At 33.4% G+C, this 18,598-nt stretch overlaps 1 protein-coding gene and 1 long non-coding RNA gene across 7 annotated transcripts in view; both read right to left on the bottom strand.

Annotated features, from left to right (window-relative positions):
- Positions 1-18,598, bottom strand: part of LOC127733137 (heterogeneous nuclear ribonucleoprotein K-like) — a 50,060-nt gene that overhangs the window by 5,458 nt on the left and 26,004 nt on the right. For all 5 annotated transcript variants that reach the window (XM_052242456.1, XM_052242455.1, XM_052242459.1 and 2 more), the window contains 8 exons: positions 18,167-18,239; positions 17,762-17,875; positions 13,633-13,761; positions 12,400-12,587; positions 8,864-9,046; positions 7,910-8,085; positions 6,376-6,491; positions 4,367-4,423 (listed from right to left, as the gene is read on the bottom strand). In XM_052242456.1, the coding sequence (XP_052098416.1) occupies positions 4,367-4,423; positions 6,376-6,491; positions 7,910-8,085; positions 8,864-9,046; positions 12,400-12,587; positions 13,633-13,761; positions 17,762-17,875; positions 18,167-18,239 (1,036 nt within the window). The remainder of the gene's footprint in view (positions 1-4,366; positions 4,424-6,375; positions 6,492-7,909; positions 8,086-8,863; positions 9,047-12,399; positions 12,588-13,632; positions 13,762-17,761; positions 17,876-18,166; positions 18,240-18,598) is intronic.
- The window catches only part of LOC127733194 (uncharacterized), a 53,905-nt gene that overhangs the window by 13,594 nt on the left and 21,713 nt on the right, over positions 1-18,598 (bottom strand). The gene's annotated exons all lie outside the window — the stretch shown is intronic.

Here is an 18,598-nt window from a genome sequence, read left to right as displayed (position 1 = left end):
GGACAGACACATATAGAATGTGCCCGGTTAAACGCTCCAAACCCTCCCCTTAACCAAAACTATTATTGAAAAGTAAAATAACAAAAATACCGAACTCCAAGGAAAAATCAAAACGGAAAGTCCTTTATCAAATGGCAAAATCAAAACTGAAACACATCAAACGAATGGAAAAACAACTGTCATATCCCTGACTTGGTACAGGCATTTCCTTATCTAGATTTTCCTATCGAAGGTCAGTGGTTTTCTCCGGGCACTCCGGCTTCCTCTACCAATAAAAACTGGCCGCCACGAAATAGCCCAAAAGCGGTGCTTAAAAGTGGCGTTAAAACACCAAAAATCAAATCAAATCCTTATCTAGAAAATGGTGGATTAAACCTGGTTTTATAGCTAGCTAAACCTCTCATTTGAATGACAGTCACATAGAATTCCATTACTATCAACACAACATAAGAACACATTGTAATAAAATGCTCCACTGGGCGCAGCTTGATACTACCGCAGCGGTTGAACCCTGAACAGTTGGGGCAAGTATGGACACAACATTCAAGCTTGATACAGCACTGAATTTGGATTGTGATTAAATATTTGACACAGCATAGGTTTCTGACACAGAATGAATGTGGTCTAAGAACTTAAAATTTTTTAATTTACCTATTCAAACCATATCATTATTATTTGCTTTTATATATAAATCAGAAATAACCAATTTAAAATGGAAAATTTTAAAGGAAAAAAAAATCCCCCCAAATTTTTTGAACCCCCTTATGATTCATCACCCCCAAACTCAATCCCAACCTTCCCTTTGTGGTATAGTACCTTGCAGTTCAATTTCCGAGAGATCCATATACTTGAACACAAGTTATTGTCTGGAAACTAGAAAAATGCTTATTTTTGGCCCCTTTTTCCTAAACATTTTGGGCAATTACCCCCAAACTCAATTCCAGCTTTCCCTTTGTGATATGGAACCTTGTAGTACAATTTCAGAAAGATCCATACACTTACACACAAGTTATTGTCATGAAACTAGAAAAATGCTTGTTTTTTGTAGAAGCTTTTTTGGCTCCTAATTCCTAATATTTGGAGGCAATTACCCCCAAAATCAATCCCAGCATTTCCTTTGTGATATAGAACCTTGTGGTACAATGTCAGAGAGATCCATACACTAACACACAAGTTATGTCTGGAAGTTACAAAAATGCTTATTTTTGGCCCCTTATTCCTAACTGTTGGTACCATAACCCCCAAAATCAATCCCAACCTTCCTTTTTGAGGTATTGAACCTTGTGGTAAAATTTCATAGGGATCCTTTCACTTAAACTAAAGTTAGAGTGCGAAAACCAATGTGTCTTCGGACGACGACGACAACGTCATACCAATATACGACCGCAAATTTTTTTGCGGTCGTATAAAAAATCAGATAGAAAGGGCTTGACTAATCAAATCAGCAAAAACCAAAAAACACAAAGAACCAATCTTAAAAGAGAATATATATAGAATGGCCTTAACTGATACAATTTTATTAGAATATAAGAGTTGTATTGACGTTTATGACAACAAAAAGATTTCCTGGATGAATTAAATAATTCTGACGTCAGCGCACAACTGGTTGAAAAGGACACAGATTTGAGAAAGGAAAGGACATAGACATATATTTGAGGCTTACATATATATATATATATATGTGTGTGATTGACAAATCACTGATGTTTCATAAAAACACACTATACATAGGGATGGCACATAATCTTTATCCTTTTATTGATCAAGTGTTTTCAAGTAATATGCCAAATGTAAATGCATAATGAATCATCCCAATGTGCAGTGTGTGTTTGAATGGTTAACACATTTTACATAATACAGAAGAAAATCCTTATTATTTTGTCTATAACTCGTGTGTTTGAATGGTTAACACACTTTACACAATACAGAAGAAAACACGTAGTATTTTGTCTACAACTCCATATCTTTTGCCTTTTTAAAATGTATGTATCACTTTAATAGAATTATAGTGAACCTATTCTTTTGTCATCAAATATTTTGCTTTTGTATATGAATCAAATTCACATTTATTGATTGAAAATTTGAATAATGACTCGAGGCTCTAGGTCTATGTGCATCTTTAACAATGGACACTCTCCAACATTGTAGACAAGAATACATCTCCATTGGCGATTTCAGCCATGTTGAATTATTTGTTGATCTAGTTTTGCTCATCATTTTCAAAATAATTGGCAAAAACACTGAAAATTGGAAAAATTTGAATACAGTCAAACCTGCCTTAACGGTCACTTTAAGGCACTCCCAAACATTTTCTCTAATAATTTAACTTGTTTCAGCTTTTAACAACGGTCCATTTATTTTTAACTACCTAAATAGCCATGACCAAAAATATATATTTAGAGCATTGAAGTAAAAATGAAAAACGGAACCCCATTTGCAACCAAGATCAGGTAATAGAAGGTGAAATCATGAATTCATCATGTTTCATACCTTTCTGTTTCCATTGAAAATAGTATCACCTACTTATTCCTCTACGAACATAAACATATTTTGAATAATTTTTTTTCAAATTTTCAGCGGTCACTTTAATATTTTCAACTACCTAAAACTACCTACAAACTTTAACACGTAAACTATGCAAAACATTCAAAGTAAATGGACCATAACTGGGGGGGTGGAGCCAAATAATCTGCATGGAAATGAGACGTGCCAATGCATACCAAATATCATTGACCTACCACTAGTGGTTCCCCATAAACTGACCTAATCACAAATTTTTACATCGCTGACACCACTGTCCGAAACAGCAAGCCCAAGTCTCACTTTATCGTCTTTGTAGAAGTGAGTCAAAAGAAGATGTAATGCAACAAGATTATTTGGTAAAAATATGAAGTAGATAGCACAGGCACTTGGGGAATGGACAAACTTTTTTTTATATATCTTTTTTTGTGTTTCCATTTTCTTTTTCAAGTTTTCCTTCATATCTAACTTATTTAATGTGTTCTTGGTGAATATAGGAAATAGTTAGATATTAATATTGTGAGCACTTTGCCCCATTAGATTTTCTCTACCTAATACGGTATTCAATATACAAGACATGTAATGCCTTTTACCCTATGTTCTATTTTTAGCCATAGCGGACATGTTTGTTGACCTACTGAAGAATAATAAAAGAACAGTTTTCCAATGTCCCCCCGCCTTGCACATATTTTATCTATCCAAGGTACAAGGGCAATAACTAAAAAAAGCACTTTTTTTCTTTTCTTTAAAACTTTTTATTAATATCTTAGAGAAATAAAGGCTTTAGAGCAAATGTGATGTGATTTCCATTAAAATTAATATTTCCAAGGGGCATAACTCGTTAAAAACATTTCATCATAACTTATTTTCAAAGTGTCAAAAGACATTACTGATATAAACCTATGATATAAGTTTCATAAAATTCAAGAATTGAACACATGAGAGCGCTAACAATGCAGTTTTCCATATAATCAATATTTCCAAGGGACATAACTCTTTTAAAAATAATAGATTGGCACTGATTTTTAAACTCGTCCAAGACATTGCTAATATAAACCTACAATATAAGTTTCATAAAAATCTGGCAAGAATTGTACACATGAGAGCGCTAACTATGCAATTTTCCATATAATTAATGTTTCCAAGGGGCATAACTCTTTGAAAAATACTTAATGGGCACTGATTTTCGAACTCGTCCAAGACCTTGTTGATATAAACCTTTGTCATAAATTTAATAAAAATCTGACAGAAATTGTACATGTGAGAGTGCTAACAAGACGGGATGGACGCCTGGTATTTCTATGGACAAAAAGCACAAACTTTATATACTAGATAACTTAGGATCATTCATTCAAGTTTGGTTGAAATTGATTCAGTAGTTTCAGAGAAGATCTCTGAAAAAATTTAAGACAATATGACAGAACCAAAGTGATGGCAAAAGCTCACATTTTCTTTACAGTTGAAATAATTAAGCATGCAGATCAAGAGTTTAAATGCCTTGCTTGCAAACTTTGTTTGGTTATTTGCTTAGACATTGTAATTAAGATTGACACCTAAATTAAATGGGTGGGCCAATGATTTTGTAGTAAGCTATAGTAAACAGACTGTCACTCCGCCTACCCATTGAATTTAGGTGTCAATCTTAATTACAATGTCTGAGCAAATAACCAAACAAATGCATTTTAACTCTTGATTTCCATGCTTTATTCTCTCAACTGCAAGGCCATGCGAGCAAAAACGAAAGAAGATTTCCTTCCTATGGTGCTGTCAATAATTCATTAATATAGAAATAGTTATAAAGTGCTATTTCTTAAAACATATAATACAGTAATACATAACTACTTACATCTTTAGGGATGGTTACTTGCTGTGAATTGTCGCCAAACATTTGTCCCATATCACCCTACAAAATTCAACTTTGTTTTTCATTTCATGCCAACTGTTTTATATTTTACAATGTTTTTATAATGTTTGGGAACAGTTTCTTTTACATCCTTGTACCTTTTTTCTTTTTTATCCCCTGATTAACTTTCTACAAAATTATAAACAAATGTGTTTCAAAATTAACTTTTAATATCTATGTGATAACTTCCGTATGGTTTTATTTTTGTTTTGTTGAATAAGACCAGGAAAGAAATATTCTAAAATGTCAAGAGCAGATAATTGACAATTTTTTTTTTTGAAGTAGTACTGAGGCCAACCTTAAAAATATGTTTGTTTGCAGTTTTCCGACTGTACCTTCAGACTGCAGGGTCGGTAGGTAGGAAAAATATTTTATTTTATCAGCCAGAATAAAGTTTAAACAAGCAGTTTAACACAAACCAAGTTTCTTGTGAAGAAAAAAACATTTTAAAACAACAAACACTGAAAACCAACATGAAATGAACAGGCATTTTCACGTAAACACCTTTTTAACCAAAACTGAAACTCAACATAGTGTCATTATACAATTTATGACATAAAATTATGGTATTATGAAATACTGGAACACTTATAAACAAGAAATGACTAGAATTGTTGTAAAGAAACATATTCACTGACATATATGCATTTTTACCAGAATGTTTTCATGAGTAGAGTATTTGCATCAGAAAAATGTAGATATTAAAGATAATTTAGGAGTGTGTTAAAAAAAATCGACCATTGAATCTTCCTCAATTGAAAAAAAAGACAACTTAAAAAAATATATTAGACATCTGACTGTTATAAAGGTTATATTTGGAAAGATATGTTGATGCCAGGCTTTAATAATAACAAACAAAAATCTTAAGACTAGCTTTGGGGTGAAATCCATACCCCCCCTATTAAAAGTAAATGGTCTGTACTGAAATGTTTTGACTGCATAAAAAAAAATCAGAAGCATAGCTCCTAGCTAAGGACATATATCAATTCAATTCACACAGGCCACACAGTTTGGGTACTGATATTTAATATTGTAAGAGAGAGAATAATTGCAATGAGTGGGACAGCCCCCCTTATCCTAAAGGAGCATACTCATTGCAATGGATGATAGATTTGATACAGAGAGAATATATTTATTTCTCAAGCCAACCATTCATTTTCTCTACATCTTTGTGTAGTTTGTGTGGCTTCTTATTGATTTAACATTTCAAATGCGTCCTTCCACCGTACAGGCGTGTTTACAGGTATCCATGAAGTCACGGAGGAGTGGTTTCATCTTTGTCGTCTTCACGACGATTTAAAAAAAATATGGCATACTTCAGGCTGCTGTCAAATTGTTGAACCACTGATATTGCATTTGGTTCCATAAAGTCAGTCTCAAAAGATTCTGTATCTGATTTGTTTGAGACAGAAACGGTTATCGTGTCGGTTTTATGAATATCCGCTGCATCATCGTCAATGATATCTGACATCGAAGACATCATTCCGTGTGCAATTCTGCCTGAATCAGTATAAACAGTTTACTATGAAACTTTTCTGTGTATCATCTGTCTTAAAATTGACAGAAGACGACAGAATAAAGTACTCCTCCATGACTTCGTGGATACCTATAAACAATCTCCATGTGCTTTACCATTAAAGGGTCCGATGTACGCTTGACAGGAAGGGAAGAAAAACCGAACTTCAAACATGTAATTGACCTAGACTCGAAATCAATTACGGAAACGACCCGAAATTCCGGATTGAGTCAATAGAAGTATCAAAAATAATTTCTTCAAATTAAAAGCAATAAAATGTTCACAGTCGGGCGGATTTTCGAAGGTCGGTCGGTAAACTGCAAACAAACAATATTTTAATTTAAGCCTGAATGTACTATCCTTTCAACAGTCGTAAATATGATTTATTGTTTTATCCCATCATAAACTAAAACTGTGTCAGTAAAACTGTTCTTACGGTATTGTCCTGAGCAAAGTTCTGGTTCATACCACCACCACCACCGCCGTATCCACCATCATAACCATCATCGTAGCCACCACCAAAGTTGTCACCAAAACCATCACCTCCAAATCCTGAAATATTAAGTATAATTTAGGTCAACAGCTACTAACATTGGGAAAATTAAAAGAAAATTCCATTCATAGATTTAAAAGGAGATTGAAAAATAACTTAGATCAAGGTTGGTTTTACCTCAATTTTGTATTGAAATATAAACTAATCTTATTCAAAATGTAATAAAACCTTGTTAAAAGAAGAAAGATATGGTCAAATAGCTTTAAAACTCTATTCTTCTATCTTCTTATTACAAGGGTAACTTCTCACAATTTCTATAGCACCACTGTCACTTAACCAAAAATTGCATAACATTTCTTCATTATTAAATAAAAACTTGTAAGTGGGTCTGCGGAACCCTGTGTCTCGTGTGCGATTGCTGCTGTCAGTGTCAAATTGTAAAGTCAACTTAAAAAGTGATTCCATTTATCAGTAAAATACAGAATTTAAAAAAAGATTCAATCTTTTTCTTTAGAGACTACGTTTATCAGTAAAATACGGAAAAATGAAAATAAATATTTTAAAATTTTGCTCTGGATATTGTCTTTTGGTCTGACATAAACAAGCTTCTGTCCAAATTTCATAAAATTCCATGTAGGTTTGACAAATGTTGATGCCCCCAATGACGAAAACCTAATTGCTTACTATCACTTCATTTTAACTTGGGCAGATAATTGTCTCATTGACAATCTTACCACATCTCTTCATTTTTATACATTGAAATGAGATTTTGCAAATGCTAACACAACTAAATACCATTGACTTTAACATGTAAACTATGCAACAGTTTCCAAGTCAAGAGACCATGACTGATAGGGCGGGGCCAAATAATCTCTATGGAAATGAGATGTGCCAATGTTTATATATACAAATGCATATCAAATATCATTGACCTATCATTAGTGGTTATCTTTAAACTGGCCTAATCAGGAACTATCAAATACATTGTTGACACTGCTCCTGCCAGAAACAGCACAACAAAGTGTTGTTTTTTGGACTCCGTTGAGGCAAGGCAAAAATAGATAATAAATGGGAAGTGTGTCCATGGGACACAGATGATGCCCCTACTTGCATTTAATGTTATAAAGGGACATAACTCAAAACTGTATAAGTGACGCTACTTAAATTTGAACTTGATCTGAGTTTTGTGGTAATAAGAATTGTGTATAAGTTTCATAATATTTGGTTGAGGCAAACTAAAGTTAGAGGACGGAATCGAAAAATTCAGCAATTTTTCCATTTGTAAAGTGGCGCCACCAAAATTCAAACTTGATCTGTGTTTTGTGGTAATATGCATTGTGTATAAGTTTCATAACATTTGGTTGAGGCTAACTAAAGTTAGAGAATGGAAACTTTGGGGCGTACGTACATACAAGGGTAAAACTTAATGCCCCCTCCATTACGGCGGGGTCATAACATATATATATATACTACTTACCCCCACCTCCCATATTTCCTCCACCCATGTTGCCTCCTCCCATTCCTCCTCCTCCGCCTCCACCACCACCCATACCCATTCCCATTCCACCTCCCATGCCACCGCCCATGTTGCCCATTCCTCCTCCACCTCCTCCCATTCCCATGCCTCCACGACCACCGCCCATGTTGCCTCCTCTGAAAAACAAAACACATAGCTAATGAGTGCTAAAGCTTCATTTTTCTTTCAACATCTTTAAAGTTAAGCTATTTAATTAAAAGCAAATAGTTTTAACACCAATATTTCACATATTGCAAATTCATCTAATTTCTGTGCCATTGTTGAATATAATATTGTTACATAAGCCAGGAAATTTGACTTAAAACTTTCCAGGCAACTTTTTTCTTCAAATTTGTCTTTTAAGCAAAACCAATATGAAAAAATCCATGGTTTATAAGAATGTATCAAATTTTAACAACATTCCTTCGGAAAATCCAGTAAAAAATTCTGAAATTGGCCCAAAATATGCATTTTAGTAATGACTTCTCTATTTTCTTACAATTGATAAGTAGGTAGATCTTGACATTCTAAACATATTAAACCCCGTCACATTTTCTCTATTTTTGTTTTCAAGAAATTGGTCAACTGCATTTCCCCTGTTATTATTGGCTGTGATAGTCCTGTTAGTTGAGGAATTGTATTATAATTCACAAACTATAATCTAGACACCTCATAGATGAACCATGTGAAGTTTGGTTTGAATTGGTTCAGTAATTTAGAAAAAAAAAATCTTTGAAAAAGTTTGACATAGGAAGCTAATCTGCTTTTTTGCCAGATGAGCCACAAACCCATACTTGTTCTAAAAGTCGATGAATGATGTCATTAAGAATAAATAAATTAAGATTGTCAAAACAACAATATATCAATCCATTTTAACACATCTGATACCGTGTTACAAGGATAGCATCATATTACCTCATTCCGCCACCTCTGTTGCCACTTCTACCGCCAGGTCCTCCCATTCCACCACCTCTCATTCCTCCTCCTCCACCACCACCCATACCACCTCCTCCCATTCCACCTCCGCGTCCACCACGACCTCCCATCATTCCACCACCACCTCCACGACCACCCATTTCCATACGGCCCATTCCACCTCTGAAAAGGAAATAATAAATAATATACTGATATAACATTAGTACAGCTTTTATTGCAATTCAACTGAAATGTTTTGGTTGAAAATTATAATCACAAGGAATAATTTCAGAATTAGAGACTGCTCCAATTTTACTTTTACAACAAAAGCATTTCTTATATTTGATATTAATTTTTAATTGACGTCCATAATCATAGTTGTATTTATTGTTGACTAATTGCAAACACTGTATATCAGCTAAATTTATGTTTACTGCTTTATAATGTTTATGCTTAAGAGTAAATTAAGGTAAACATATTAGATGTTTATCTAAAGGCAATAGGAAAGTATGTGTTGGGTTTATGTTTTTTGTATTATGTGGAAAACTCAAGCCCCAATTCTTAACCATAAACTCATAATAAATAACAGAATTGTTCAAGATTTCTTTGGCTAGTGATAGATGTAAGTATATGTTCTCAGAGCACAAGGAAAATCTTCATTGATCAAAGTTAATAATTTGCTATCAAAATTATTAGTAAAACTAAAAAGAGACATTTTTGTTTAAATTAATAAATAAGTCTTTGTGGTTCTTCTGTCAAGAGTAATCCTAACTAACTTCAAAACTGAATGTCCTCACAAAATAGTAATCAACTTTCATGAATTCTTTATTTGTGAGTGATTCCAGTCTTTAAGATTGATCACAAGCCCATACAGACAGGTTTCAATCTTTATCTACAAACACTAGTTTTTATTCAGTGGATTTAAACCCAACTCTTTTATCAAAATAAGGTCATGAGGGGTTCTTTCCCAGTAAATGATCAAAATAAGGTAAAATTTAAATGAATGTGTGTGTCGAACAAAAATTTTCTAACAGCAGTCAACGTTGCAATACTTAAGTTTACAAAAGAATAAAATGCTCCGCTGGGCGCAGCTTGATACGACCACAGAGGTCGTCCCCTGAACAGTTGCGGCAAGTATGGACACTACATTCAAGCTTGATACAGCACTGAATTTGGATTGTGATTAAATATTTGACACAGTATAGGTTTCTGACACAGAATGAATGTGGTCTAAGAACTTGAAATTTTTTAATTTACCTATTCAAACCATATCATTATTATTTGCTTTTATATATAAATCAGAAATAACCAATTTAAAATAAAAAATTTGAAAGAAAAAAAAGGGGGAAAAAAAATCACCTTCCCCCCCAATTTTTTGAACCCCCTTATGATTCATCACCCCAAACTCAATTCCAGCCTTCCCTTTGTGGTATGGTACCTTGCAGTACAATTTCAGAGAGATCCATACACTTGAACACAAGTTATTGTCTGGAAACTAGAAAAATGCTTATTTTTGGCCCCTTATTCCTAAACGTTTTGGGCAATTACCCCCAAACTCAATTCCAGCTTTTCCTTTGTAATATGGAACCATGAAGTACAATTTCAGAAAGATCCATACACTTACACACAAGTGATGGTCATGAAACTATAAAAATCCTTTTTATTGCCCCTTTTTTGGCCCCCAATTCCTAAAATTTTGAGGCAATTACCCTCAAAATCAATCCAAGCATTCCCTTTGTGATATGGAACCTTGCGGTACAATGTCAGAGAGATCAATACACTAACACACAAGTTATGTCTGGAAGTTACAATAAACTGCTTCGCTGAGCGCAGCTGGATACCCCCCGCAGAGGAGAGGTCCAACCCTGAACAGTTAGCGCAAAAATGGACACAATATTCAAGCTTGAAAACAGGTCTGAATTTGGATTGTAATTAAATATTTGATATATTATAGGTTTCTGAATAAATGTAGTCAAAGAACTTGAAATTGGTTTTATGAAAGATTTCTTGCAGTAGTGCAATACACTGTGCTGTTGCGTAAATCTGTTGTCAGACTATAAACAAATAAAATTTTATAACTCGGAAACATAAAATTGACAATTTATAAAAATCAAAAGGGAGCTTACAAAAATAGATATAAACATTTTACCAAAGTTTCATAAAAAATGCTGAAAGCATTTTTGAGTTATTGTCCGAAAACTGGAAAATCCCCCTTTTTGTAATGAATAAAACCCCATAAATCAAAAACGTATAGTCTGAAATTTATAAAAATCAAAAGGGAGCTCATGTTGATAGAAATAAACAATTCACCAAAGTTTCTTGCAAATTGGTGAAATTGTTTTTGAGTTATTGTCTGAGAACTGGAAAATCCCCCCTTTTTTAATGAATAAAACCCCAAAACTCGGTAATGGTAAATCCGAAATATATAAAAAACAAAAGGGAGCTCACGTCAATAGATATGAACAATTCACAAAAGTTTCTTGCAAATTGGTGAAATTTTTTTTGAGTTATTGTCTGAAAACTGGAAAATCCCCCTTTTTTAATGAATAACACCCCAAAACTCAGAACGGCAAGTCCTAAATTTATAAAAAACGAAAGAGAGCTCACATCAATAGATATGAACAATTCACAAAAGTTTCATGCAAATTGGTGAAATTGTTTTTGAGTTATTGTCCGAAAACTTGAAAATCCCCCCTTTTGTAATGAATAAAACCCCAAAACTCAGAAATAGTTAATCTGAAATTTATAAAAAATGAAAGGAAGTTCACGTCAATAGATATAAACAATTCAGCAAAGTTTCATGCATATTGGTTAAAGCTTTTTTGAATTAATGTCTGAGATCCATTCACTTTAACTAAAGTTAGTGTGCGAAAACCAATGTGTCATCAGACGCCGACGCCAACCTCATACCAATATACGACCGTGGTCGTATAAAAATGAAAGGATATGGAGTTAATGTACATGGGACAAAATCGCACACAATACATAGAAAACATAGAAAATTGTCAATGAACAGGGCTTTTATTCCTGTTCTTCATCTTGACAGTTGATGTAGGGTCTTCAACAATGAACAAATCATTCATACCCTACAAGGTCAAGATGGACCCTAGCGTCCACTTAAGCGGTACTGTTGATAAAAATAAACCACAGTTCACCTTCTTGCTCCCCACACGCCTCGGAGTATATTTTTTGGGACATCATTTGCACTTGCATTAATTACTTCTTTTTCTATTAATAGATTTTTTGTCACTTTTGCACACAAGTCTTAAGCTATACCAGTTGCCTTTTTAAATTGGAGGCTAAATATTAGCCTTATCAAACATTGTTCTTCCTATATATTTTATTTTCAAGAAGTATGCATTCCAAAATATTGATGGGTCTACAGTACTTTGCTTACAAAAGCTATGAGAAATGCAATTCTTTAAATACATTTTCAAATGTCTTTATTAAAATTGTGCAAGCTCGAAGGAGTTGATATCGCTTACCTTATTAAAACTTTCAACATCAACCTTAACTTATACTAATTTCAAACCTGCCTTTGTTTCTCAAACCTCCCACCTCTCATGCCTCCCATTGGACCGCCCATTCCGCGGCCAGGAGGTGCTCCTCTTGGACCACCCTTTCCTCTGCCACCTTCTGCAGCCGTGTATCCTCCATAGTCACTGACCATAAACTCATCCCAGTACATAGGGTCATATGGCTGGTTTGGTCCTTTTGGTGGGGCCTTCAAAATATATTTTTAATTAATTTTAATATTTATGCACTGATCAGTAAGATTTGGTATTGTAATTTATGCCAGGATATAATCAGGATTTGGCAAAAAGGGGCAAAAAAACACTCGGGTCATAAAAAAGCAAAGATAAGTATTAAGCCACTGAAAAGTTCCAAAAATATGTTGGAAACTTGTGTGTGCTCATAGGGTACCAATTTTTTCTGAAACCTGAAGCAGTTCTGAATATTAGGGGTATTCTCTTGGATGCAACCCTTGAAATTAAATACTTTAAAACAAAATCAATTTACAAAAGTCTCTTTTCGTTCATCATACACCATTATTTACCATCCAAAAGTTTGTTCTTTTGAACAATTTGTCTATTTTGATTAAAAGCCAATTGCTAATGTACTTCATTTTCACATTTGAACAATTTAAATAATTTCAAATTGTATACATTTTTTGTTAAACAAGTTGACATGTAGATTTGGTTTTCTGTTGTTGGATTGCTGTCTCATTGATGCATATACCATATCTTTTACTAAAAGAGCAACAACTCCTACAAAAAGTCGTCTGACAGTTTGGACTATGTGGACAAAAATTGACGTTTTGTGACGATAAATACCACAAAACGTCGAAAAATCGAAACATCATAACGTTGCAGTCCATAAAATGTGAATTTTTTAAGTTTTCCACTATCAATTAGGTAATAGATTGACTATTAGACAAAAAACGAAGTCAGTGACCATATGATTATTTTATATCATTAAAACGGAAATTTATGTATCAACAAGTTTAAGAAGGTTTTTGGCAGATTTTATATGCTTTTTATACAAATGTTCACCCTTATTTGAAAGAATTCAATCAATAACATTTCAGATAATAAAAGAGATTAATGCATTATTTTTTCTCTTTTTTTTTATTTCGAGCCAAAGTTGTGCAAAATTTTAGCAAAATCTGTGACATAGCCCACAGTTCCTTGACCTTAAGTTTCAATGATAATTTAAACTGCTTTGACACTATCTTAAAAGCATTTGTGCTGCTGATTTCAAATACTTACAGATTTCAGCAACTCATGGATGGTATCTATACAATCTACAACAATTTTTGGTTTGCCTCCAATTGCTACTACTCTCTCTGTTGATTCTGGGCAACACTGGGAATATACTTTGATCTGTGCTCCAGTTTTCTATTTAAGAATGTGAGCAATAAATAATTTTGTTTAATGGCAAACAACATAAAAATGTATAAAATAAAACTGAAACTTATAAATCAAAATCTGATCTGTGACATTTAAATGTTATTTTTTCGCAAGCATACAAGTATTAGGTAAATATCAATCTGTTAGGTTTTAGTCTGGGAAAACGTCATGGTATATATTTATAAGTTGAAATCTGCATGGAAATTGCTTTCATTAACTGAGAATACTCTTTAAGTAGATTATTGTGTCTCTCTGTAAGTTGTTCCAGTGCTTAGTACGAATCTGATAAGTCATCATGCCTTTCCCCAACTGATTTTTAGTTTGTTTTTAAAGTGTGCTGTCAAGGTTACAGGGTTGATTGCTCACAAACATGCTTAAACGTGCCACATTCTTTTTGTGTGTGAGGACCTGTTATCCAGTGGTTATTCCAAGTTTGCAGTCTGCTATAATTGACTTTAGCATAAAAAAGGTCATTGTTCTAAACTTAAATCACCACTTTAAAGCTGCTGACCAAACATAAAGTCAATCTGATAATTAGTGTCTGAGAAAAGTGTGTGGAAAATATTTGCTGGACGAATAGACACACCAGCTGACAAATAAATTGAAATAAAATGCTCCGCAGGGCGCAGCTTGATACGACCGCAGAGGTCGTCCCCTGAACAGTTGGGGCAAGTATGGACACAACATTCAAGCTTGATACAGCTCTGAATTTGGATTGTAATTATATATTTGACACAGCATAGCTTTCTGACACAGAATGAATGTGGTCTAAGAACTTAAAAATTTTAAATTGGACATTCACCTATTATGGTCCAATATCCAAAATCTAAATACATGGTTAGATTCAGCATATCAAAGAACCCCATATATTCAATTTTTGTTGAAATCAAACAAAGTTTAATTTTTGACCCCGATTTGGACCAACTTGAAAACTGGGCCCATAATCAAAAATCTAAATACATGTTTAGATTCAGCATATCAAAGAACCCTAAGAATTCAATTTTTGTTAAAATCAAACTAAGTTTAATTTTGGACCCTTTGGACCTTAATGTAGACCAATTTGAAAACGGAAACAAAAATTTAGAATCTAAATACACGGTTAGATTCGTCATATCAAAGAACCCCAATAATTCAATTTTTGATGAAATCAAACAAAGTTTAATTTTGGACCCTTTGGACCTCAATGTGGACCAATTTAAAAACGGGGCCCAAAATCCAAAAACTTAATACACGGTTAGAATCAGCATATTAAAGAACCCCAAGAATTCAAGAATAAAACCCCATTGAAATTGGTCAAGAAATAAGCAATTTATACAAAGTATCTTCTTTTGCACAATACTGTGCTATTGAATATTTCTTGCTATTGCGCAATACTGTACAATTGACAATTTCTTGCTATTGCGCAATATTGTGCTGTTGGATATTTCTTGCTATTGCACAATACTGTGCAATTGAAGATTTCTTGCTATTGCGCAATACTGTGCAATCGAAGATTTCTTGCTATTGTGCAATACTGTGCAATTGAAAATTTCTTGCTATTGCACAATACTTGTTATATAATAATTTACACATCCTGTTTGGTGTGTATCTCCTACCATATCATTATTATTTGCTTTTAAATATAAAACAGAAATAACCAACTTAAAATGGAAAATTTTAAAAGAAAAAAAAAAAAGAAAAAAGAAAAAAAAGGAAAAAAAAAATCCCCCCCCCCAAATTTTTATGAACCCCCTTATGATTCATCACCCCCAAACTCAATCCCAGCTTTCCCTTTGTGGTATGGTACCTTGCAGTACAATTTCAGAGAGATCCATACACTTGAACACAAGTTATTGTCTGGAAACTAGAAAAATGTGTTTTTTGGCCCCTTATTACTAAACGTTTTGGGCAATTACCCCCAAACTCAATTCCAGCTTTCCCTTTGTGATATGGAACCTTGTAGTACAATTTCAGAAAGATCCAAACACTTACACACAAGTTATTATCATGAAACTAGAAAAATGCTTGTTTTTTGCCCCTTTTTTGGCCCCTTATTCCTAATATTTTGAGGCAATTACCCCCAAAATCAATCCCAGCATTCCCTGTGTGATATGGAACCTTGTGGTACAATTTCAGAGAGATCCATACACTTGAACACAAGTTATTGTCTGGAAACTAGAAAAATGCTTATTTTTGGCCCCTTTTTCCTTAATGTTTTGGGTAATTACCATCAAACTCAATTCCAGCTTTCCCTTTGTGATATGGAACCTTATTGTACAATTTCAGAAAGATCCATACACTTACACACAAGTTATTGTCATGAAACTAGAAAAATGCTTGTTTTTTGCCCCTTTTTTGGCCCCCAATTCCTAATATTTTGAGGCAATTACCCCCAAAATCAATCCCAGCATTCCCTGTGTGATATGGAACCTTGTGGTACAATGTCAGAGAGATCCATACACTAACACACAATTTATGTCTGGAAGTTACAAAAATGCTTATTTTTGGCCCCTTTTTGGCCCTCATTCCTTAACTGTTGGTACCATAACCCCCAAAATCAATCCCAACCTTCCTTTTGTGGTATTGAACCTTATGGTAAAATTTCATAGAGATCCATTCACTTAAACTAAAGTTAGAGTGCGAAAACCAATGTGTCTTTGGACGACGATGACGATGACGCCAACGTCATACCAATATACGACCGCAAAAATTTTTGCGGTCGTATAAAAATAGAACACTGAAATTAAAACAAGGTATCCCCTTTACTCGATCAAACATTACAAGGAATACTAGACACAAGTTGTTAAATGTATATTTCTGGGAAATCATAAGGTGAGGTGTATCAGGGACATACACTGGCAAAACTTGTGTTTATAGGTTAATAGTCTGGCAAAACTGAGAAATTCATTATGTGTTGGTTATGGTAGAAGGAAAAGTGAGTACCGTAGAAAGGCTTGTATAGTTCGCAGTGGTACATAGTCCGCACCCCCTTCTCCCCACGAAATTTTAGGTAAAAAAAACTTTTTGTAACTGTTAGAAAAGGTCTAATGAAACTCCGGTAATTTCAAATCCTGTGCGGTCGTTTGCGGTATTTTCTTGGAAAACCCTGTTTCCCATCATCAAACAGAAGCTGAATGAAACTGCTTGTAAATGATTCTAGAACGCTTCATGATTGTTAAAATAAGTTTAATTCACTTAAAAAACAATTTAGAAACTTGTGTATGTTTAAACAGGAAGTTTAAAAAGCACGTGTAAAAGAAGAAATTAACCGGTGAGAGTCGAAATCCGTACATAACAGATATCACTATAATACGACTTTGAAAGTAAAACAGTTCCATCCTTTTGTAAAACAGTCTTTAATATATCTATCACATTAATGTTTGAAGAGTCTTAAGCTAATACAAACCATATTAGTCAGTATGAAACACCAAAACGAAACGAACAATGACCGATTACGTTTTGTAGTTTTCAAATTCTAAGCTGGTTTACGGTTGTCTTTTTCACTATGTTTGTATCGTTTCAATCAAGCAGATACCAGTTTATTTCAACCAATGCATTGAAAAGAAACGAGAAATTTGTAATGAAAGGTTTAGTTTTTATATTTATCAGTATTAATTTGATATTGAATAGAAATAACTTATTAATATGGATGAGTTAAAATTATTAGTTTGAAAAATGATAAGAGCGCCCTCTACAATATAAATAACAAAGATGGCGGAACGTAAACAAACCACCGCGCCCGCGAAATTGAAATTTTTCTCTTATTTCTTGCTTATTGTACTCTATAGTCCGCACCCCGTCTGGAAGGTCCAATTTTGGAGAATAAAACCGCGGACTATACAAGCCTTTCTACGGTAAAGATAAAAAAAAAAATATCAGAAATATCATTGCTGTGTATTTCACAAAAATAAGGACACTTAGACATATTGATATCAATAAAATCTTCCGATCCTAATTTTAGATAACAGACAAGGATATGTTAGAGTAAAACCTTCAGTCATTTACATACCTCTCGTAGTTCTTTAATTTTGAAACCAGCTCTACCAATAATACATCCTGCCTGGCTTTGATGTACCAACATTCTAAGTTCACAATCAAAATTATCATCTTTGTAGTTCTTATACTGAAATGTAAAGAAACATTACATATAGTTGTGATTTACACTTTTTATTGCAAGTGTTCATTGTGGCTCTTAAAAAATCTTCAGCAAAAGATGTTGGTAAACATGAAAAAAAAAAAAAAAAAATTCTCAATCATTTTCTCAATTTACTATCAATAATTTCTTATGTGTAAGGTCCTACAATTATTTCTTCTCTTTTTCCCTTTCAAAACTATATCTGATAACTTGTATTCAAGATAACAACAATAAAATTGGTTGCTCATGTTATAATTTTCATCTTATATGAGAACTTACATCTTCCAGTTTAGGAATAATATCTAACACACATTCTAATGCTGTAGCAATCTCTGCTCCTATGGTTAACACTCTGTCAAAAGTCACAACACCAAATTATCAGTTTATGAACAATCAGAACAAATTGTAAACAGGTAAAATAAAGTCAAAATTAACCAAGCAAAAACTTTCTCTCAAATAAAATAGAAAATTATTCTTAATAATTGGTATTTAAAGCAATTTATCAAAAAATCTTTGACAATTAACACAGGTTTCTGAATATAAGCATGAGCATCGTAAACATAAAACGACTGAATTTTATTACTTTTGAATATATTTTTTTACACAGCGACAGTAAGGAAGAAGCATATTATTCTGGCATTCAAGAAAGCATGGCATATCTTATTCATTTTTGTGTATTAGTGAAGCAGAAAGAAACCACTATTACTTTAA

Source organism: Mytilus californianus, unplaced genomic scaffold, assembly GCF_021869535.1.
Source record: "Mytilus californianus isolate M0D057914Y unplaced genomic scaffold, xbMytCali1.0.p SCAF_3, whole genome shotgun sequence".
NCBI lineage: Eukaryota > Metazoa > Mollusca > Bivalvia > Mytilida > Mytilidae > Mytilus > Mytilus californianus.
The sequence above is the reverse complement of the archived record's forward strand: the minus strand, read 5'-3'. Positions and strand labels throughout refer to the sequence as shown.